The 24,936-nt window shown below is 45.1% G+C and overlaps 1 protein-coding gene across 2 annotated transcripts; it reads right to left on the bottom strand.

Annotated features, from left to right (window-relative positions):
* Positions 1-1,138: 1,138 nt before the first annotated feature.
* waca (WW domain containing adaptor with coiled-coil a) lies at positions 1,139-24,408 on the bottom strand. Of its 2 annotated transcripts, none has more exons than XM_076999565.1 (13): positions 24,317-24,408; positions 23,836-23,869; positions 22,918-23,107; positions 17,941-18,029; positions 12,057-12,172; positions 10,948-11,075; positions 9,340-9,594; positions 8,366-8,488; positions 7,587-7,735; positions 7,255-7,370; positions 3,792-4,035; positions 2,917-3,044; positions 1,139-2,642 (listed from the first exon to the last, which is right to left on the bottom strand). In XM_076999565.1, exons 3-13 carry the CDS (start codon positions 23,051-23,053, stop codon positions 2,573-2,575), a joined length of 1,554 nt encoding a protein of 517 aa, XP_076855680.1. In that variant the 5' UTR covers positions 23,054-23,107; positions 23,836-23,869; positions 24,317-24,408; the 3' UTR covers positions 1,139-2,572. The 2 variants fall into 2 exon arrangements, with proteins under 2 accessions (XP_076855680.1, XP_076855679.1); XM_076999564.1 differs by lacking the exon at positions 24,317-24,408 and adding an exon at positions 24,060-24,305.
* Between the last annotated feature and the right edge of the window lie 528 nt (positions 24,409-24,936).

Here is a 24,936-nt window from a genome sequence, read left to right as displayed (position 1 = left end):
CCCACTAATCTATTTACATATTGTGAAGTTGTTGTTTTAATGATATTGGGAAACACGCCATTGTTCTGGATTGAATGTAAAAATGTAAATACACAACTACATATGAGTTATCCACTCAAAACGCCAACTAAGCACAGACAATTAAAAAAATTTAACAGCTGCAAAATCAAATCTATGAATACTATAAAATATCTTCGACCAGTTAAACACTTTAGACTAGTTTTTTGAGTTTGAAATACTGAATAATAAGCAAGATTGTGCACATGCAGCCGTTCAGTCTATTGCCGAGACCAGCAGATGGCGCTATAAGTGCGGGAATGCCCTGGCCTCCAGTAGAGCACTCTGCAGTGTTTTATTTAAACCCAAATCTAATAGATCGGCGCTGCCAAGGTCGACTAGCAGACGGTAGGCCGGCATGCAAACAGTACCTGTGTTACAACATATACGTACACGTTTCTGCCCTCTCCATGTCATGTTCTGGACTATTCACAACGACCATATATAAACTACAATGCCCATAAGGCACCACGTCACTCTCACCTCTTTCCCGTTGTCTACCAGCTCAGGAGAGGACATGGAGCTTTAATGTTAGTCCACGCAAGGCTCACAAGGACAACACGCGAGTAAACCACACAGCAGAATATAAACCAGAACCTGTACTGTGGGCCGGGAGCAGCAAGATAACGGCACGGACAAAGAGGAGCCTGTTTGGGTAGAACCGGCAAAAACTCTTGAAGCTGCCGGTACCACAACCAAGACGTTAAGAACAAGCAAAAGACCAACGGACCGAGTGTTGGTTAAAGGATCAAATTATATTTTTTTGCGCGCGCGCGCACACACACACGCGCGCGCACACACACACACACACACACCAGTTCTATACATTATAAAATAAATCTATGCCAGTTGGTTGTTATTTCAAGTAATGCAATTGATATGGTGAACATTAGTGATATCTTTTGACTGTATCAATATACCAGCATAGGCAGATTACGCTTAGTCTTTTAGTCCAAGAGCCAATAAAATTAATTCACAATTAAAGGTGAAGCTGTGAACAAACCCTCTTTCCCTTATTTAATCAGGCCTCTAATAAAGATTTATTAAAAATCAACATCAAGAAAACTTAGAGGACACAAAATCAGTTTTACTTTAGCATGTTTATTACAATACATACATTTCACATTTGCCCTTCTGACCCCAGGTGACCCTGCCCTGTTTCTGGTGTAGCGGGGTTGGTTATGTCCAGTCCTTGTCCTTGACCTCCCACACGCAGTTTTCTCCTCTCTGTCCAATCAGGGTGCAAAGGAAAATGTGTGGCAATAATTTATGAATACAACATATGATATACTAGTAAATCACTGCAACTTTTAATAAAACTTTTTTTAAACTCCATTATTACTTAGCAACTGTACAAAGGAATGAGCTCTTGGATTTAAATGCAAGTTGCAATAAACTCACACTTTTTTAAAATACAGTTTAAAACAAAAATAAGAGTAAGGAAAAGAAATCTGAAAAATAAAACTTGTTGGAAAGACAACCAACAAAAAGTCTCGGTGACACAACTAGACTCCTCCCCCATTCTTAGCAGAAGTCAAACTGGGTGGCAGGTGGGCGGGGCTTTGCAGCCTCTTCAGTCTCGCTGACCCCTCCCCCACCCATAACCTCCCCCCACACAGGCAGGCACTGATGTTGACGGAGGGCACAACTGGGCCATCGGGGCAGTTCACTGAACCATTGGGCACAGGCATGATCTGAACCCTTTGAAACTGGATGGGGTGGGTAGTGGTACCATTACAGTGCAACCAGTGAAAGGAACAAGATGGGGGAAATTTCAGTTAACAATTCAGCATCATTACCATAACTAATGCACAGAGAGAATGGGGGAAGCTGGGGTTCCAACGTGGAGGAGTGCATGGTCAGAAGACACCGGGGGAGCTGTGTGTGTGCGCGCACGTCTGCGTGGGTGTGCGTCCTGTCCCCACTAGTGGCCCACACTGGATCGTCCACCATTTATCCATGCAGGTCTTGCACATGCTCGAGGCAACTGCTCACGGAGAATTATTTTGAAGTGCGCTTTCGGGTTCCGTTCTCAAAATGAGGTTTTGAATAAAAAATAAAATCTGCAGTCAGATTTTTTTTTTTTATTACCCATGGAGGAACAGAGACCCTGGGAGGGCGAGGGGCCCTCAGTCCGTGTTGGTGGGGATTCGTTTTTAACATTTGGATGTCAAAAGCTTTTTCTGATAGGCATGGCTTCCCATGGCTTCCTCTACAAAACATATTTACAACATGGAAATAACATCTACAAGAAATCTACATTATACAGGGCCCCTGGCAAGAGCAAGTCCCACCCCCTCTCCACCTGGGCCCGCCCACAGCCTCCGCTGACCACTCCCTCCATCCCCGCCCCATGAATCCACAGCTCACCGCAGCTCAAAGGTTAAGACTGGGCCCAGAACACAGCACAGCAGAACATGGGTGCTCCAGGGTTCCGTGTGCACAAAATGGGTTCGCCACTCATTCGCCTACCTCTTCTCTGTTCAAAACACCACACCAAAGAAACCCAGAGTTCTCAAACCATGAAGGAGTTCTGATTCTTCAACTTTTCAAGTTCTTTAATTTGTTGTCTCAAAAAAAGTATCCTGTGAGAGAGAGAAGGGGGAGATAGAAACAGTTTTAACCACCAGGATTCAGCACTGCACAATGTTCAACACCACAAGAATTATGAACATGAAGTTTCCCATCAAGAATGCCATGGGCCCAAAACACCCACCGAGCAACGCATAGAACTACAAATATCTGGACGTCTGGATGCATGTTCTACTGTAAATAAACGGGGTACTACGGAGTCAAGCGGTAAAGACATCTGCACGTGTCTCCTGATGTAAGGTGGAGGCGGGTGGAGGTAGGAGCTACCTCTGTTCTCGCAGCGTGGCCTGGATCTCACACACTCGCACCAGCGAGCGTAGGTTCTTGAGTTCCGTGCAGTTCTCGGACATGTAGAGGCTGCCCATGGTGTGGGCCTCTTCCCGTAACCGCGAGGCCTGGGACGCCCGGGGGGGGGAAACACAAACACGCACAAATGCATCACGCCATTCCATCTGGAACACGCCGAGCGTGACATCTGGGCCTAATCCTACAATTCATCTTTAAAGCCATCTTTAAAACGGTTCTAGCACTATCTTTATAGCGGCTGTAATCAACTGCACAGATCTCGCCAAGTCCCACCAAAAGCAGGACCCCCCCCCCACCCCCCCCCCCCCCCCCCCCGTGCCAGCCGCACGCACATGCAGAATCCTGGCGGGGAGAACAGCTTCCTTGCTGAGACATTTCCTCAGTAAAGTTCACTGTGCTGACATTAACAACTGTGTTGGAGATGCGATCATGGTGACAGACAGAAAGACAGTGTGGTGGACAGTGTTCCTAAAAATATGGAGTTTTATTCATTTACCACTTTTCGATTTACTCAAGTGATTTATCAGCCAGACAGCTGAACTTAAGCCCTGCCATTAACACCGTGGCACAGTTAACAGCAAGAGCTTTAGCCAAACGAAGGGTTCTACTCACAATATTTGAGGGTTTTTTGTTTTCAACATTTCAGATAACACTTATGCATCAAAGAAACCCCAACATCAGTAAGGGCATACAGCACCAAAATCTCACCCCTGTGCACATGCACACACTGAATTAGAATGTCCAAGACTCTGGTGTGTGTTCACACACACACACACACACACACACACACACACGCACGCACGCACGCAGCGTGGGGACGGCGTTGGGAGCCACACCTGTTTCTCCACGTGTTCTGCGGGCCAGCCCTGCACGTGCTTGATCAGGCTCTCGTTAAAGTGCGCGGCCAGGGAGGGGGTGAAGGAGGAGGCGGGTCTTGCCGTGCCTGCTCCGCCCGTCGCGGGGCCCGTAGGGGCCGGCCCGCCCGCCACATTGGCCCCCTGTGCCGCACCCCCGCCGTTATTACTGCCGTTGTTGCTGCCGCTGACGTGGTTGGGGCCGGGGGAGGGGCTCCGCTGACTGCTGCAGGGAGCACACAGCAGGAGAAGTGTTAGTCATCCACTGGCTCTAGTCCACCTCACACACACACACACACACACACAAGACTACAAAGGAAGAAATACAAGGTTTTCCATTAGATTACAGCCACAAGCACATACGAAGTCTTGACTTCGCGGTGAGGAACTGCAATGTAGTTCAAGATATTGAGATGGTCAAGTTTACAGCTTTCCAGATCAACAGGGCATTTCAGACAGGTACAGTAGATCACAAGGGTTTGTGTGTACACACTAGTGATGGGCCGATCCAGTGTTTTTCAGTTCCGATCCAATACCGATATATAACTGCCAATACTGATACAAATACAGATATATTTAATTCAGGGGTTCTCAACTGGTCTCAATCCAGCACCCACATTTTCTCATTGTTATTAAGTTGCGACCGAGTTTTATCCAGTACAAATGTTAATAAATTTAAAGGGTAAACAATTGGTGGTTACCATGGCAACAAGATTGGTTCGCATGCTGGGATCCAGACAAAAAAAATTACTGAAGGAGCCAGTAGGTCCTAAAAGGAAAAAATCAGGCACGAATAACTTTTTCTAGGCACCATAATAATATACAAACCAATAAGCACTCACATCAGGTCAGCTGTTATTTAGGATCTCTGCCATCCAACATGACTGATGTCTTTCTCTTCCTTGTAACTGAGATTAAGTTGGCTTCATGTTCTCATATTCGGATTTAGACATGTTATATTAAATGTTTCACCGTCACCATCTACAAATTACCTTAAGATGGACGGCGGTCGTAAAGGCCCCAGAGCTCTGCTCACACTGTTTTTCTGCAACAATTTCAGTAGTTTTTAAATGATCCTTCATAAGAGAAAAACAAGTTGTATACACATTAAGTGCACATTGACAAATATTTCAATAGCTTTTTAAATGTCACAAGAGCATAAAATAAGTTATAGTACATTAATTGCATTTGCATCCTAATCAACAACCTTGTTTTGTGGACTTATGATGGACCGTTTAAAAGCTATTGAAATATTTGACAAAAACTGACCACCACAAATTGGTGCAAGGTATAAATATCCATCTTTTAGTTGTAGGTTGTTATTTAGGATGCACTTAATGTAATACAACTTCTTTGGTGGTCTTAGATGGACCGTTTAAAGGCCATTGAAATTATTGCAAAAAACAGAGTGCGCATTGCTCTGGGGCCTTTACGACCGTAGTGCGTCTGTGTTAGGGTCATTTGTAGATGGTGCCTTAGATGTTGCAGTGGTGACAGGAGTATATTTAAAATGTTTTTTAAATAAATCTATTCCAACGTAAACAAAGTTGTAGATGTTTGTCTTGTTTGCCAGAAATAAGAATTTGCATATTTTGGCATTTTGAACTTTACCAAGTTTCCTAGTACGCATACGAGTGACTTAACTTAAAACTATGTACAGTTATAAAGGAGTGTGTCCTCTTATGGTCAGACTGTGATGTAGACTGCTGTGTGGAAAAAATTCGATATTGTTGTCTTCGTATTTTCAACAAGCTAATGCTTAGTGCTAAAGTTTTAGCTTTAGTCACATGATTGGATTCCCGCATTTGTTGATGGGCAGAGACGAACATGTGAGTGGGAGCTACAGTATATCGATTAACTTTTAAAATTACAAACTCAAAAGAAATTGGTGGATATTTTTCAAATGACAAAAAATCCTCACCCATAAAAAAATTATAATAATGCAGTTGCATCACCTGTATATATTAGTTGCAAATTAATATTTATGGTCGCAATTTTTTCAAGATAAAAGTACAAAATTAGAAGAGTAGCCAGTTAATTTTTTTTACAAGCTGTCCGCAACCCACCAGTCGAGAATCACTGTTTTAGTTCATTATCACCGACGTTTTTCAGCCAGCTGCAGACTGAAGCTGCTGGGGGTTCATGGTAGTGCTGGGCGGTATACCGGTAAACCGGTGTTTATTTTTGTTATCATAAGAATTTTTCATATACCGGCCACACCGGTTTAAATAGCCTTCACGTGTCCGGAACGCAGCACATTCGTTAATTGTTTCTCAAGGGACGCTTTTCATTGATGCGCCGCTAAACACACATGCAACAGAGCGCAAATCTAGCTTACTGAAAACGAGGGACGTTCTGAACCACAAATTCTCTCTTCAGCGCTGTGTTTTGCACTAAATTATGTTTGCAGGGTTCATACACCATTACAAGGTGAATTCAAGCACTTGTACGGCACTTTCAAGGTCCATTTCAATATTTTTCAGCACCTTCAGCTTAATTAAGTTACATATTTATACAATTACACAGTCAAAAACGTTTTAAAATAAAATGTTGAATATGATTCATTCACTACTTTAGTGCTACCATTTGAAAACTGATCATGTGGGGCCATGCAAATCTGTATTACATGTAATACTTAGGTGGAGACATTTTTCTAACAGTGGAACAGGGTACTCTTAATAACTCTACTGCAGTAATTCTTTTCGTAATCAATGCAGTTAACACATCATGCGGGGGGACCATAAAATACCGTGAAACAGATATATAGAATCGGTATATATATAGAAAAAACTGTGATATAGAATGCGTCATACCGCCCAGCACTAGTTTATGGTAAACTGGAATCCAGATCACTGGAGCGTTTCGTGTTAATGTTTCGCGTTTATTGTCCAGCTCAAGCTGCAGACTGGAAAATGGATCAGTAAGTGGATCGGCCGCATTCGCCCGATATCCGATACGCTAAATTACGGCAATATCGGCCCAGATACCGATATTGTATCGGATCGGTCCCATCTCTAGTACACACTTGCACAGTTTAACTGCAAATCCAAAGGAAATTAAACAGGATTTCACCAACTGAAAACCAGTGTTGCAAAACAATGAAACAGCATGGCTATATAAGTGCTACTCCAATGTTGGCCAGAAGATGGCAGTCCAACATCACATTCTGATCAGATTTCACTATCCAGTGCAATAACTACCCATTTCTAGAGGTGCACTTACATGCATATCTAAGAGAGGCACAGCAGCATAAACCCATCTGTCTCATGTAAACATTTATACACCAGCCAGGCAGACTTGTTGCCACACTGACACCACAGTTTGCCAATGGCTAACAAACGAGGACCAGATTACCACAAAGACCCAAACCAGAGCGGACACGGCGCCAGTGGGGAGCCGCCCCGTCTGCACACGCATGCACACCCACACACGTGCGCCCACACACCTCTGTCTCTGCAGTGTCCGTGGGGAGGTGCTGTTGTCATGGTGTTTGTCTGAGGGGAGGGGCTGCTGAGATGAAGGTGGAGGAAGAGAACCGGACTTAACCCCAAGAGCATTTACCTGATATAGAGAGAGAGCGAGAGAGAGAGCGAGAGAGAGAGAGAGAGAGAGAGAGAGAGAGAGAGAGAGAGAGGTGAAGGTGCACACCCAACATCTGGTGCAGACAGGCTCACGTGAAGCTTCCCCAAAGTGCACGTGCCCCACACGTCCCCCGAGCTTTCCCTGCACTGTAACGTGAAGCTGTGAGAGTCGCGTGGCCACGCCCCCGGCGGATACCTTAGATTGGGAGGAGACGGGCGTGGTGCCGTGGGGCGCTTTGAGGGACGCCGTGTTCGTCTGGGGCGTGCTGATCCTGGGGGACACGTACGACCGCGGGGACGAAGCGTCTGACGTCAGGGACATCGGAGACTGACTGGACTGCTGGGCTGCTCCAAGCCAAAGGGACGGCACAGAGAGGGGAGGGAGGGACGCAGGGAGACAGAGAGGACAACATTCACTCAATAGATTGATCAAGCATGATGCCCCATCAAATTGTGGCAGTACACAATGACAGAAGCTCCAAACAATGTTTACAGCTTCACAGGGGAATCGACAACCACAGAATATTTCACCACACAAGCCTCTCCATCCAGATCCACCCTAATGTCCACTGTGGATGCAAATACCATCTAATACCATCTACCATCATTTTTTTACATTCATTTACTGATGACATACCTAAATGAAAGCTTAACAATGACTTCAAAACCTAAAACCAGGTAAAATCAGCAGGAGAAGAGGAGAGATGCCCCAAAGCCACTCTAGCAGCCTGCGAGGACACGGAGAGGCGTGGGTCTTCAAACATCCACCTCTCCTCACTGCGTCAACCCCCACAGCCCGTCTGGAGAAGACAGCCAGCTCTACCAGCAACTGAATTACTGGGGGTGTCTGTCCACCAACAGAAACCCTCTAAAGCCCAGTGATGGAGGGCGGAGTGAGAGGAAGAATCAGTGCGGAGTACGGCGCGGGACCGCGGGACCCTGGGAGTGTGCGTGCGTGCGTGCGGAGACTCGTACCTTGGCTAGAGAGCTGCGCCGCTTGAGACAGCAGGGTGGTGATGTTGAAGGCAGACGGGCCGGCGGTCAGGATCTTGTGGAGCATGGACTGCAGCGATGCCTGCGTCACCGCCGCGGTCAGAACTACACGTCCACGCCGGCGAGGGACCGAGGGAGAGGAAGAGCAGCGGACACAGGAGGTCAGCGCACGCACGGAGAATATTCAGAGCCGTCGGTTCGGCCTGGCAAACGTAACCGTCTGCGGCTGAAAGGAACGGTTCTACTTCTGCTTAAGCTTCCAGTGTCCAGCAGACTGAGGTGAGCAGGAAGAACTTTCACCTGTTCCTACATTACGAACCAGCACTTCAAAACGTCCCCAACAGCTTCACGAGGTTGGTGTTTGGTGGGCAAAAAATAATAATTGAAGGCAAACATAAAAAAAAAAAAAAAAAACCGTGGAGGACACCAGCTCTTTAGAAGGTACACTGAATCATAATTACAAGAACCCCCTCACCCCCCAGTAAACCCACATACCATGGGAAGGTACACCTCAACCTAATTCTGAAGAAGCAGTCCGCCTGCTCCAGCCCCAGCTGAGCAGGCATGCAGACCAGCGAGACTTGTACTTGTCAAAAGTGTTTATGGATCAGCGATCAGAGGGTCCTTTTAGGGCAGGAACGAAACCGCACGACGTCTGGTCTAAAAATTAAACCTGGGTAGCATTCAAGGAGACCGAAGACAGGGGGGCGTCTGCTGAGACAACAAGCGTGCGTTTAACGAAGCGCCAATTCGGCAAGAAGCGCCCGCACACGTGCCTGTCCTCCGAGCCACTGGCGGAGCGGGTTTCTGGAGCAACCACGGTTCGTTCAGAGCAGCCGGATCGAATATTTAAAAGTCTAATCGAACGGTCAAATTTTCCAACGACGTTCCTTCGTTAGCGAACGCTGGTCGTTCGTCTCCGCTGCGTAATTTCGCTCGTGCGGTTGCAGATTTACCTTCGTTGATCTTGGCCATGTCCACGCTGGCGTTGTTCAGCTGCAGGGCCGTCTGCAGGGCTGGGAGGAGCTGGCGTAGAAGGGAGGGGTCTTGAAGGATGGTGGGCGTGGCCGGCGACTGCATCACTGGGGAAACTGGAATTGTGGAACTAGAGGCAGAGCTGGCGGGATTGACGGCACTTAGGCCAGACACAGCAGCAGATGAGGAGGAGGAAGGGGTGAGGGAGGAAGGCTTTTCTGTGGCAACCACCGATTCTGTTTGGGATAAAGAAAAGAAAGATGCTTTAGAATCCCAACACTAGCTACGTGAGAAACACATCCCCTCTACCCCCCCCCCCCCCCTGCTGGATTTAGACCTTCCCTAGGGGAGCTTCTCAAAACTGTTCCAGGAGGGAACATGGGTGAAAGCTTTCTCTCATGTGTAGATACTTAGAAAAGATCTACCAGGACACGTGGAACTTTTCTAAGTGTCTCAAGGCAAAGCCAATGTCACTATTTTCTCCTGTTAAAAGATATGCACAGTGGCAGCTAGGACTATACAACATGCTTCCACAAATCTGACCACACAGTTGGGCAAAAAGGATCGAAATAAGTTTAGAAAATAAGTAATTAAAAGACATATCCAGTGATCCAAAAAATCTTGATACTCATCAAGATGGCAGCCATTATTTTTTGTGAGTTTATGATTAGAATATGATCATTTGTGCTGTTTTGGCTTTTAAATATTTAGTGGGTGAAATGTCTCCGTAAAGCTATTGTAGCTCACCTGAGCTAGCAACAACAAAAGCATGGGTTCAGATCTGACGCCACCCTGATCACCGCGACCAGCGTGAGGTACTCAACAGCTCCTTTACACGGCGCACCGAGCACTCAGGTCAACGCCAGGCAAGACGATGAGAAGAGCAGCACCTTTATTTGGCCAAAATATAATAGTGCAGGCCAGACATGATCTCTGAGCTCCAGCTGCTATGACTCTCACCACCACCACCACCTCCACCACCGCCACCCTCTCTGCTTAGCATGTTCCAAGAGGTGGTGAGGATGAAGAATATGAAACCCAGGGTGCCACTTGCTTTGATGGTTTAAAACTTTGGCTCTAAAGTAGTGTGACCTGAACAATAAGACTTAGGAGGCCACTCACATATCCACAGGCACAGAGGAGAAGGCCGTGTTGAGTGTGTAAATGCTGCTAAATGTTCGGTCCTGTCGGGCACATCAGCTGCCTCAAGAACCTCCCACGCACCTCCTCAAGAACCTCCCAGGCACCTCCTCAAGAACCTCCCACGCACCTCCTCAAGAACCTCCCACGCACCTCCTCTGCTTTCAACCTGCCCCCTTTTTAGAAGGGGCGGTCATTTGAGCAGTGTTTCAGCTTGTGTTTGTTTTGTTCTACAGCACTGTGAGGAACTTAAATCTTTCGAATTTCCCACCCCAAAACCCAAACTTATCTCCCGGTTCTTCAGAACGTGCATCTCCAAACGCCAGCTGACGCTACATTCCCTTCGATTACAAATGCCTGCTCCACCTACAGACCGCCAGCACCAGCCATGCGGTGAAAGGTGTCCAGTGCTGGCCTGGGGCCCGCGGGACGGCCCAGCTGCTACTCACTGGTACTGGAAAAGCTGGTGGGAGCCGGCTGCATGGCCTCACGCCTGTAGTCCCTGTCTTTAGGGAAACTGTTGACCACTGCTGCCGCGGCCGTGGACACTTTAGTCGCTTCCTTCTGTCGCTGTTCCCTGCAACACACAAGCAAGCAGAGGGCACAACGTTCACACGCAGGCCTACATTACACAGACAGGACACCCGACGGCGACATCAACCATCTTGAAGTCTGATCAAGGTCCAAGCATAATAAGCACAAGCAGTTTCATGCAACTCAAAACCAATCATTTTACTAATTTGGAATTTACAGTTTATTATAACTGTTATCAAATGAAGCATAAATTAGTACAAATTTTAAACATGACCAATGCAAACAGCTTCCCATTTTAAGGCTTATTTTATTCATATTAAATCAAATGTTCAATTTTGGTAGATTTGCTATCAATTACTTTAATTGTGCATTACACAAGTGATGCCCGTGTTCAGTCAATACCAGACAATATTAACAAACTCCAACAGACAGCCATATATTGTCCTCCCGCAATTAAATCAACTATTTGAAAAAGATGCAGCACACAAATCTGTTGACACCTCAAATGATACAGTAAACACCCACGGTGCTTAGAGCAGCCGCTTCTGTAAGTGGAATCCTTTAAAGCGTAGGTACTCCGTCAACTTCTGGACCCTTACATATCCAAGTGTTTGGAGAAATCAACAGCTATCGTGTTTAACAGAGATGAAGCCAAGAAGTCCAGACTGCTGATCTGTCTGCTCAAACACGACTGATGCCAGCTGATTCTTAGGCTCAGCAGGTGTCTGAGCAGGGTAATCCCCAAAGAGTCCCAGAGCTCAAAGACTGGAGCTGGCCTCTCCCACTCAAGATCTTCTGAAAATGCCAGAGTTCCAAAAGCTGAAGAAATCCTTAAAAACTGGCAGGCTGAACTTTCACTTCCAGGGCCACCAAAAGCCACTCTTCCAATAACAGAAAGCACAAACAGCACCTAAACCCTCCCACAAGACAGCCGATAGGTCTCACCCAGAAAGCTTTAAAAGGAGTGCTGTTGCTGGGGAAAGGGGGCGGGGCATAGGGGGCGGGGCATGGGGGTTGGACTTACCGCTCCAGCCACTCCTTGGGCTTCTCCCACTGTGACACCTCTGTTCTGCAGTTGTAGTAGTACTTCTTCCCTGAAGAGCTGATGTGTTCTGACCAATCATCTGCAGGATCATACGGCTGTAGAAAACACAGGAAGCAAACAGTACCGGGAAATTAAATAACATCAACAACAACAGAATCCCACACAGGACACAGTGACATTTGAATACAAAACAACCCCAAGACCAGCAGGGGACCATGGACTGCACAGTGCCACAAATACAATTTCTGCGCGTGAATACTAAAAATCAGAAATGGTGCTAAAAACAGCATTTCAATTAACAAGTCATGTAAACACTGATGAAAGAGATCAATAGGTAAACAAGATTTCACATGCAAAGCACTGGCTCAAGCATTCAGGAGTAAGTGTACTCCACAGGCTAAACATGAAACACCCAACACGAGGCCCACTGCTCCAGGAAATTCTCTGAAAACGCTGCGCTAAACTCCAAATGCTTTCAAATGTTTTGGCTCCTCACCTAAATCAGTGTGTGTATGGTGATCATACCACCATACCACCAATTGTGTCATTTATTTACTACAATTAATTCAGTGAATGACATGAGTAAAAAGTGTCAAAACTAAACTGCACACTAGCCCAAAACAAAGAGCAATGTCCATTTATAGAGGCAATACACTGAGTAAAACTGCATAGGTTTTTAAGATCGGCTCATTTTAAACATCGGTATAGAATCAAGCAAAATCAATTACGACTACTCAGAAAATCTCGTTTCCCCACACCCACAGATCAGACACACTGACTGCAAGCAAAGTAGCAGACTGTGTAACACCGCAGCTTTCTACAGCATGTACGACTAGGAGAGGAACAGAACCAGCAGACCAGGTTACATTATTAAATGTGAAGCTCACTGCCCTCCTGTATTCTGAAGGGGGTTTCGTTCGGCGGCCATCATCACAGACTGCTTTAGAGGAGACGCTTGCATTGATCCACGCACCGCCACCGACGAGCGTTCCCCGCCATCGGACAAACGTGCATCGACGACACCTCGCAGCTCGAGGTACAACGTCGCTTTGCCGACATGGACGGTGCGAGTTTTTAAAACTAAACACAGCACAGCAGGAGAGTAGCGAATCATGAAGAGCAAACGAGTAATGAGATCGGCGGGGGAGGGGTGGGGGGAGCGTCTCCTGATGCAAGCGTGTGTAACGGCAGGCCAAAGCCACCACGGGCGCATCAGGCCTGCAGGCTCCTGCACTCTCGCTATGATGGAAGCAAGCCACGCCCCCCCCCCCCCCCCCCCCTCCGGTGTGTGGGGTCGACAGATTAGTGTGCGGAGGAGAGCGCGTTGATCGCTACGTGCATGCTAACCCCATCAATGCACAAAGGTGACAACCAACTCATCCTCTTTCAGCTTACAGACAATATAAAAAGACGTAAGCAAAATCAATATCTGGCTGTCAATAACAACGTTGGCATGTCGATCTGATTCTGGGCAACTGCGAAAACCAGTTACAGTGCTGTTCCACACCTTCAAAAAGTAATCATAACCCAATCCATCATAACCAAATGATGGATAACAAATGACATAATGCACATTGGCCATTTGTCCGGTACTCAGACAGTTCCAAAATCCAGTGAAAAAAAATCACAGCATCAGGGGGATGCAAATTCAATCCCAAGTAACTTTAAAACCACGTGTGCAGCCCCGGCATAGTCAACAACATCCCAGAACCAATAAACCTGCTGTTGGCCAAATCTCTCCCCGAGCCCCACTCCAGCCTCCCAGAACCACCAAACCAGCACGCACTAGAGCTTCCACTCATCTTCTCCCACCAAAACACGCTCCATTTAACCCCACCTTAAACAGGAGCACCTTACAGACTGCCTCCATGTATCATGTTCAGGTCATTTAGTCAGGAACGCACTTTGCTAATGTGGCAATTTTGTGCTTGCATTACCAGTTATGTTGACTGACCAGCTGTAACGAGTGATGATCTAATAAATGATCTAAACGGTTAGAGATCAAGTATCCTGCTCAACACTTCCAGGATGAACAGAAGCCCCCAGCAGAGAGACAGTGCCGTCGCAGCTGCGCTCGGCCCGGGGAGCCGTCGCAGGCTAACGTGAAGCGCTACGTATGGAGGGCGCCGTGGTTAGCTGTACCCATTGATGAAACAGGGAAGACATCCCGGCTGTCGGCTGAGCCCTGGAAATCTCACCCCGGATCCCCCCCCCGATGCTGGCATGATGCCAAATGACTGGCGAGACAGAAATGGCACATTCAGACCTAATTAGCCATCCCATTGACGCTGTGACAATTTGGCACTGACAAGAATGTCTGTTTACAAGTCTTCAGGTGGAAGACTGAAGAGAGTTCTAGAATTTTACAACTAAGACAACCGACTGATACAAAGCAGAGACGCCCCCCCCCCCCCCCCAAACACACACACACACACACATGAGAACATTATTTAAAATACACCCAGCAGGAGCGGACATGAAATCAACAGTGGCTGAGGGTTCAGACAGAACCCCCGAGTATTGAAGGTGGACCACACGATGCCCAATTCTAGCGCAGTCCCTCCACCATCCCCACACAGGGACCGGGGAACACCAATACGGCTCAGCCAGTCTTTACACGCGTGACTCTCAGCACGCAAGAGGACGACATCCACTACGCATCTGTGGTTGCTAGCTACACCAACGAACCTGTTACTCTAGAAAACTTTCTGAAGGTGTCGACATTCAAACGCTTTTTAAGGGAGCATTCTCGCTTAAATCAAGCAAATCTTTTCATTTGCTCCCGTACTACCACACTTTGCAAGTCTTGCTTCATAAATAACATGTTTACGCAATTCGGTTGACAGCGCTAGCTGAACACAATCCTGCACCCATGCACTTACTTTCAGCCCTCAGCGTACCGAACTACTGAAAAGCTCGTCACAAGCGAGGAGTGCGTTAACTGGAACACCACCACTGGGGAGAGCAGCTGTGTGCTGGATTATGTGACGTTGGGCAGACGTGAATGGTCGAGTTCACCTCAGACGGGCTGCTCGGTTTCCTCCAGGTAAACTCCAGCACTCATTTACTGCGATGACACGCAAACACACCGTTTACGAGCCCAAGAAAAGAAGTCGAAAAGCAACAGGCTTCGGGCGACAGCATTAGGTGACCCCGTTAGCTCCTCCAACCTCCAACACCCATACTCCATGCTCCTACGGCAGCCTAAGCCAGCAGAATAAGTATACGAGGCCAGACGCTCCTCAGACGTCCGTGTCAAAGTCTCCCTCCTGGCCTCCTCACAGTATGTAAATATGGTAACTGGGTTTAGGCTATACCACTACAGCTTACGAAGTAAAATGCATGCAATTTTTTGGTATCTATGCCAACACAATCTACCTTTAAACTTTATTTAGTGGTACTATTAGGTATCTTTAAGACCTATTCCCCTCCAAAGTCACTAGAATCACTATCATGCCTGCAGTTACCTGCAACTATTACTAACACACACTCCAGAGTAAGACTAGGTCATTAATATCCAAGCATTGCATCGCTGCACTCCAAGGTTACCATTCTCCCTTTTTTGTGGCTCACGCGCCTGGTGTGATCTCGGAAAAGAGCAGAGACTGTCAGCAGCGGAGGGCCAGATGGTCTGATCACAGGAGGGGTTGCCACGACACCAGACAAGGCCTTGCTTCCCAAAAGCCTCCCAGCACAAAGGCCTGCGCAAGATGGTGGTGCAACCAGCACTCCGATAACCTTTAACAGTATGCCATTGCTGGCAACTCACACCAAAGCCCTTTTAGGCAGGTCAGATTTTGGTATATACTTATGTTTTTTTAGTTTTAAAACAATAATACGTTCTAAAACAATAATACATTATATATAACAAAATCTGGGCAAACTCTCACTGAGAGTCACTGGGCCATAAACCACCAAGAAGATAAGGACAGTAATGTGTAGTTTAACAACACGGCGTGCTGTGGTATTAGGACAGTAATGTGTAGTTTAACAACATGGTGTGCTGTGGTATATGGACAGTAATGTGTAGTTTAACACAGTGTGCTGTGTAGGGGTGTTACGATTTCAATATTTAATCGAAATCGATCGAAATTATGTCACGATCTCGAGCCCCGAAGTCAAAAAGGGGGAGGAATCGTCGATCCTCTAAGCCACGCAAGCACCCACACTACGCAAAATAAGCCTGGTTTATACTTGACGTGTCACGAGCGGCGCGAGGGTCAGCACGGCGAAAATGACATAATCGCGATGGCTCCGCCCGTGCGCGAGGTGATGCACCTCTCGAATTTTGTAACTTTGCACGCACCGCACCTCAGCACAATGAACAAAGTCATGTTTGCAGGGTTCATACACCTTTACAAGGTGGAATTAAGCACTTGTACTTCACTTTCAAGGTCCAGTTCAATATTTCCCAGCACGTTAAACTTAATTAAGTTAAATATTTATACATATACTCGAAATTATTCGAAATAATTCGCTTTAGCACATTATTTAATGGTTGTTTATTTTCAAAACGCCCAATCTTAACGTCTTCACTCTCTCTCATGTTTCATCCTGGAATTACAAGAGGTTTGTATTTGTTAACGTAATACAAGAGAACTATTCAGTCAGACAACTATTTATTGTGAAACGAAGTAGTTACAATTTCAAGCATTTTCAAGTACTTTAACCTAAATTCCAGCACTTTTCAAACCTGAAACACTTTATACTACATACATATTGTAACACTGCAAAGAATGTGACGCGCCAAGTATAAACGCGCGCTACGGTCACTCACGAAAGTATAAGGTCGCATCTTACAACCAAAGTGTTGCCCTCCATGTATGAACACACTAAAGAAATAGTTTTTAAATAAATTTTGTAGGATAGAGTTGTTTGTTAAGGCTCTATTTGTTCTATTATTTTGTACATGACTGTTCCTGTATTTTTTTATTTATTTTATGTTGCACATTGCTGTTTTAATAGTGCACATTGCTGCTACCAAAAAAAAGCCACTAGATAGCAGGTACTGTCTGTGACCTCATTTTTGTTATTTGTTTGTTTTTGTTGTTTTCCACTGAGAACAAGATTGTTACATTTATCAATTTATTAAACAAATTATTTAAATTTGACCATTAGTGCCTAATGTGGTGTATTATAGATCACTTATCACTTTGCATCACTTATATTAAACCCACCTTTTGAAATAAGATATTGTAAATTTGATTAATCAAACCAATGACTGTATTTCCGATAGTCTATGGTCAATCAAATCAAGGATGTAGAGAATCGTGACACCCCTAGTGTTGTGGTCTATGGACAGTAATGTGTAGTTTAACAACACGGCGTGCTGTGGTCTATGGACAGTAATGTGTAGTTTAACAACACAGTGTACTGTAGTATTAAGACAGTAATTTGTAGTTTAACAACACGGCGTGCTGTGGTATAGGGACAGTAATGTGTAGTTTAACATCACGGAGTGCTGTGGTCATATTCTCAGCCTCACTTCTGGTCCAGACTGTACCAATGACATGTTCCTAGTCCAACACACCACGTGCATGCAGGCGGGTTTACAGCGCAGCACATTTATACATCATTTGGAAACTCATTTCTGCCAGCCTTGCCACACCTTGTTAAAACACTGACCTTCAGTGCAGAGAAAGATCATGGCCAGCCCTGCTGGGCCTTTAGTCTATGAGGCGACCAAGAGTGATGTGGCTATAGGAAAGTTCCAGAATGGCAGCTCAGAGGGGCTGCACGATCTGCCCCACAACCATGAAGCACCACGGTCACTTCCACCAGTAATCTCTCACCCATTACAGCCATGTCAACAGGACGACGGCACGAACACGGAGAGAGAGCACAAACACGTGGAACCACTTACTGTGTCTGACTTGTTGGGGTTCGAGTGAGAGTTGGAGCTGTGCAGGGAGCTGTGGTTGTGGGAGTTCTCCTGGGGGGAAATAATGGTCCCTGAAAAAGAAAGGAAGAAGATAAAAAATCTAAATGCAACTAACTGAAAATTACAAGTTAATTCAGTCACCTGAAACCACCTCTGCCACACTGGATGACTACATATTAAATCCTACATACAACTAATTATCATACACATACATTTATTTATTTTTTTAAAACATGCAATTCTTTAAAAAAAATTGACAATTTAAGTTTTCGCCAACTATTATTAAGAGCTTTAGTAAATAACATGCATGTCCGTAAAGGAATATGACTGGTAAACAGGAAAGCTGACAGTTATAGTTTTGTAAGAAAAGAAGTTGAAAGAAACAAACTGCATGTGAACGAGGGCAGAGTTAGAACGGGCCAACTTCACAACTGCATGTGAACGAGGGCAGAGTTAGAACGGGCTAACTTCACAACTGCAGAAAGCTGCACATTTTCCACTAGCGTGTAGCAAGAACTCCACTTGTCCACAGCAATCACCAAACTAGCCCATCAAAACAGAGGTGCTTCCAAGTCTAGCTAATGTTGTAACGTACAGCAGGTCAATATATGTAAAATAATCACACTGCAAAATAATGTGCAATTCTAATCAGACCACATTTTTCAGTATTTATTACTATCGATTTATACATCATTTGAGAACGCTGTCAGTTTGAATAGCAAACTGAAAATGGGTGAAGTTCTTTAGTTAAACTTTAAAATATTCAATTTTTGCGAGCAAACTGTATTTTAATGTAAACATTTAACTGCGCAAACATGCGTTTTCTGCCTTAACAAAACAATACAAGTCAGCTTACCTTGCAACGTATTCAAATAATGTCAATAAAAGTAAGAGCTGTGGCTATTACAAATTCCTTTGGCAGAGCAGCAAATGTGTGTTTGTAGAGGCACAACCAAGACCAAAACACAGGCGATCACAAAAGACATGGTACAAGTGGACAACTGTATTAAACACAATCACATTATTTGCACACTGGTTTTACATCTCTCAAAAGACGGATGAATCAGTAAAACTGCAGTATGTAAACCAGTCATTATGCTACATACAAAAGGATGAGAACACCTCCCCACACAACTACACACCACCACTGGAGGTCATTGTACCTAGTAGGGGCTCGAGAACACCTTACCCAACTACAAAAACTACATAAAACTACACACAAAAGCCTTTCATGTCAAGAAAATGTTACGGCACTGAAAGTACCTTTTAACAACTTAGAATTCCAGGTGTTGTAAACAGTAGGTAATATTGGTCCATACCACAAAAACATTTTACTACCTGACTGCGCTTCAAAGACTTCTGATGGCTGCTGAGGGAATATGTCGAGATTACATCAGTGATCCACAGATGCTGTGATCAGTGAGGAAGATGGGAGATACTTGGATGGATGTTGTCAAAGTGCGTAGACTCTAAAGTAATCCAACATTTCAATAGCTAATATTCACAATACAATTGTACTTTCCCCAAAACAAATTCTCCATTTTCTTCAAAGACTACAATGTGCTAGAAAAGATCAAAGAAAAGCACAATCCTGACCACTGAATAATATCAGCAGTGTAACTATATAACTGACACATGGGAGGTTAAAGGGGACATGCAAGCCCTGAGACCTACTAAAATGTGAGAAGTATTTAACATTGGGATAATTACTCCATGATCAACCCATAACCCGTTAGTAACCTGCAGTGAACAGAGTGCCTCAATGATGATAAACTTGAACCTCACTGAAAATATATAGTTTATTTTACCAGCAAAAGGTGTGAACTCAACTATTAATTACTACCGTCCATGAACTACAGTTGGTTTCCGTACGATTGCATCACTGAAAGCTCAGTGAACACTTCGCTAGCGTGCTGAGCCTCTTCCCTGGTGTGGTAATGAAGAGCAGGATGGCACAAGAGAACATCAAGACATCGAGACAGTGAGAGAGAGAGAGAGCATCAGCTCATCCACCATCCAGTGCAGGTTCAGCTTTCGTACACATTACTCATAAGGTAGACAGTCTGCTTTGGCCTTTCAACAAGAACGAACGAACAAGCAAGACACAAAATTTCCGGCTTTGCGTGCCATGGTGTCTCCATGTTGCACTTATGGAAGGCAGGCCCTGCGTAGGCCGAGGTATCCCATGCAGTATCCTCCTGGACATCTTTATTCGATAGTCCAGCTGCGAGTAGCACAGAGTACCAAGTTTTCGCCCAAACCTGTTGGATGCGCTAACCACCGTAGGCGTGGTGATGACGTCAACCCCACAGGCTGCATGGTACGCAGGATAAGAGCACACCATCAACAGCTGGCTTGATTTTACTCTGCATGGAATCAAAGTGTGAAAGGAGATCAAAGTGGGGGCTATGCCCCAGTCAACACCCCCCTCCGAGCGATCTGCCCAAAACCCACTTTGAGCAGGTACGTTTCATTGCCTTTTTCGACACATGGCAAAGCTCAACAACTCATTATGAAGCAAAGGGAAATGTCATCTGGACCTCAGGCAGGAATGGGCTCCCGGAACACCAGCTAAGGCAGAAAAGGGTGACATCACTTGATGTATGAAGCAGCAGCCGATACCGGAACACACTGGGCCACATCCACACGAAACACACGGGAAGCAATGATCAGTGTTTTCTGATCAACAGCATGGCACGTAAAAATTAAAATGTGCCAAAAAACAGACATTAACCGTAGGACAACAGAAATCACAGGCATGAGCCATCGCACCACTGCTCAACTCTCCCACTGAGGAGTGTCTAGGTATGGAACCAGAAAACCTGGTTTAGTTTGCTCTGAGCACACGCAACAGCCTTACACATACATGTGCAGACAAACACGTCTTAGAAGAAAAAAAAATAGAGAAACAAGACACAGCGTGTGTGCAATCACACACTTGCAAGATAGTGCTCGTGTCCATGCACGGGTATGACAAAAGACGCTACAGCGAGCATCCATCGAGTATCCTACCTACTCCGATTCATGGGGCTGACTGTATCCGCTACCGAACGCGGTGCACGCAGGAGTGGGAGACAGGGAGGCAGACATCCAACTCTAGCACATGAGCCAGCTTTCTCAGGAAGAACTCATAACGGAAACCGTCCACGACGTCCAACATAAATAATCTGAGGTGTAAAAGCGCCGAGCCTTGAAATTGTTTTCCAATGGAGGCAGTAATGAACTAACAAGATGACTGTCAAAAGTACCACGAGGACAAACGAGAGGAGACCAACACGATCTCTGTTTGTCCACTTTGGCCGATTGAGGCGCATCATCAATAGACTCCTCAGACACTACACTGCACACTGGCTTCACAAGCAGTCAATGGCTACGTTGTATGGGAGTTCTCGGTGTGTGTTGTTCTGAACTAAAAAGCCTGCCTTGAAATTCTAATTGCTGCATCTTCACAGCCATTAAATGTCAGAATTTGAGGTGGTAGCCATAACCTGAACATGTACTAGAGCTTAAAGCTATGCCTGATTCTTTAATTACAAACCAAAGAAAAACACAGAATGAATCTTCATTAAGATAAAATCCACTTCCATAAAATCCTACATGAATAAGTGCTGAATGCAAGAGGTTCTATTTATTTCAGAAATAAAAAAAATATGACAATTAAATAACTGATTGACAATTTCAGTGTTTCATTTTAAATTTTCTGCACATCACCAATGATAAAGTCTAATTTTGGGGCAACATTCTCTGGGAGTCGCCCTAGCTAAGCTTATGAGACATCTTTTGACTCCCCATAGTGTAGTTAGGTGTGTTCACTATGAGAACATAAACACAGACTACCAATCAAAACACTGTTCGTCACACAACATTAACAGAACACCACCATCACCACTACACACAGTACTATTGTAACATTAAGTGGAAAGAACTGCAGAAAAGCAGAAAGCACCACACTTTTGCATGTGGGACAGGGCAAGCACGTAGACAAATCTACTGGAAAACATGCTCCTGTCTCTAAACGGTAAACTCAAACATCTGTGACACATAAAATAACACTAACAGCTGAACTACTAAGGATACTGGTAGCAGGTACTGGTATAAAACCAGCAAAAGATTACATTAGACGTCAGTCTGCACAGTGATTTCCACTTACCCAAGGTATAAGGAGAAATGCAGATAAAATCAATGTCAAACTGGTTGACGTTTTTCTAAGTCAGCCAGTTACTTCTTTAAGTGTAACAATGTCAGCTGACAAGGTAATGTGCTAGAATATTCAGAGCCTGGGCAAGCAAATCAAATGGAAGAAGTTCATGTTTGTAAACACACTAGGCATGGGAATAAGTGATGGACCTTGGGTACAGGTTCCATATTCAGGGTAGCCCTGAACACCATACCCATATGTTACGACTCAGCCATATTTGAACAGGAATAACTCAAGATTTTCATGAGCAGCAAACCCAAAGACATGACACTGCACAGTTAAAAGTAAAAAAAAAACAAAACCCTGTATTACCTTCATAAGCTGTTGCTTACTCAAGTGCCGATCAAAATGGCACATTTGTAAAATGAAAACAATTTGTTCAGAGATTTCTACTTTGTTGATACTTGATTCACACAAGCAACAGAAAATATTTGTGCAGTGGATAGATGCGAGAGGAAGTGTCTTTTGATTAAAATATTGGACAATCCGGAGGATCTGAGCACCTGACAAGAAGCTGCTTTGAAGACATTAAATGTGTACACCTAAATAGTGATGTCAACTCAGTTTCAAGTTCCAGTAAACCTTTCAGAGAAACAACCAAGACTGACATTTGATTATTTTTATTCTAGCTATGTAGTAGAATTGAAATCAAGCTGCAAAACATCTGCTTCAGTCTCCCAAATTCAGCTCCTTTTTAGTTATAGAAACATTATCCATGTTCAATAACCGGGTCATTTGAAATGTGGTTTGCATATTCCTACCACCGTCTCGGTCTCTTCCACGGTGTGGGTGGACAGCTTTTGGTCTGGCGTGACCAGTGCTGTCCATGTGTTTCTCGGGGCTGTCTGACCGCCGGAGGACTTTACAGGGAGGGGTAGCATCACTGTTGTCTCGCATCTTCTCATGTCGATGATCGCCACCTGGGTGACTCTTGGATGCGTATTTAAGAGTCTAAAAAACATACAAACACACAAGTCGTTGCTTTCATACGACCTCTACACCCTGCAGTAACAATGACCGATATACGAATAAAAACTACTCCAAAGTTGCATCTCGCCAATAGGCTTTGCGTTACTGGATGTGATTAAGACGTCGAGTCGTGACTTGACCGACACGTCCATCACGATACTGACGTTCGTTTGGACAACTTGATAACGAACATATGATTTCTGGAGCTGTCATTTAGATACGAGACCTGCGTTAGCAGACTGTCCATCAGACACCCGTCACCAACACTGCCTCGTCTCTCGTTTATAAACACTAACGATACAAAAAACTGGTTGTACTTTTAACTAAATAAACGTTTAAACTCTCATTTGTGTTCATTAATGAATACATTTTGAACAACACCTTCGAGAAAACAAGGAGAGACGTTCAGGCCTCAGCTAGCCAGCTAGCTAGTTAGCATTAGCTAACTTCCTAGCTCGCCGCTAGCAGGCTAACGTTAGCTCACGAAACTCATTATGCTGCAAAGCTTGAGGTAAATTCGACGGTTTAGGTCTCGACTAAAGAGACTTTGTCGCGCAGCGTGTGTGTGGGGTGTTTTCTGGGGTCCCATTCCCGGCCGACATGACACTTTTCGGGATGTTTCCCGCACAGAGGCCTACTCTGCCCCCGAAAGCCTGAGCTCGAGTGCTCCTTTAATCTCGTTCGTTTCAGCCTAGCTAGCCGAAAGCTACCTGGTAGGGCTGAGAGTCCCTTCGGTCGTTGCACCTACAAAAAAACAGAAAAGATATTAGAAACAAGGAAAGTGAAAAGCAGTCACGGGTAAACAATTTGCAACAGCCGAATAAGGCTTCCTCGGTTAAGTTTCTACTTATTTTGGTTTCACTAAAAATGGCGGATTGTCAAAGCGGAGAAGGAAAAGGAGGAAAAATCGTAGTGCAGAAATACAGGTCTTTACCCATCGCCGAGTCTCGGTTGTTTCCTTGCATACATTACCATCAATGCCGTGTTAATGTGTGTGAGGCAGACGTGAAAGGTGGGATGCTTATCTGTTCTTCTTTTAGGCTATCAAAAGGACCGATCTCGTCTATTATTTCAACAGTTCTGGCTATTCGAGTCGGAAGAGCGCCCTGGGTCCATCTCCCACTCTCACACACACCAAACTCTGCCCCTATCTACAGAAACGTGAAGCTCAGCCTGCGTCGGCCCGCCTACCCTCTCCGCTCAGTCCGGCATTTTCATCGCTCACGTCGGGCCCGACCCGGTTCCGGTCACCCAGAAGAGCCACTGCGCCTCTTTGTGGCTGTTTGGGGTTTATTTGGTTGTGGGGTTTTACTGCCCAATCCCTGCGTGACCCCCCTAAAAATACAGGCTAGAGTTTTATTATACCTTTAATATGCTTTCATTAGAATAAAGAATATATATGATACACTGATTATAAGAATTATAAGTCAACTGAATCTAGTTGTATGTATGCAAAAGTATTTTATAAAGCTATAAGAATTAGTCTGCATTTTGTTTCATGCACTTCAAAGAGGTGAATATGATCTTAAATGAGTGTCTATCACCGGGATTTTGATGAACAGTGTGCAGTGTTTGTTTTTCATTTCAAAGACGATGGTCGGCACTGACTATATGAAAGTACAGCTATCTCTATTAACCATTTTGGCTGTTTCATAACTAATCCGTCAGGTCACACATTACTGTATCGTGACTTGTCACTATGGCTGTCCTGGGTGTCTGCAGATTTGTTGCATTGACAGTATTCAGCACTCATCTTGCATTAGGTCATTCTGTGCTGCAGTGTGGTTTACATGGTATTGCACCACAGTCCA

The sequence above is a fragment of the Brachyhypopomus gauderio genome, chromosome 3 (assembly GCF_052324685.1).
Source record: "Brachyhypopomus gauderio isolate BG-103 chromosome 3, BGAUD_0.2, whole genome shotgun sequence".
In the NCBI taxonomy this organism is placed as follows: domain Eukaryota; kingdom Metazoa; phylum Chordata; class Actinopteri; order Gymnotiformes; family Hypopomidae; genus Brachyhypopomus; species Brachyhypopomus gauderio.
This window is presented reverse-complemented; position numbering and strand designations above follow the sequence as displayed.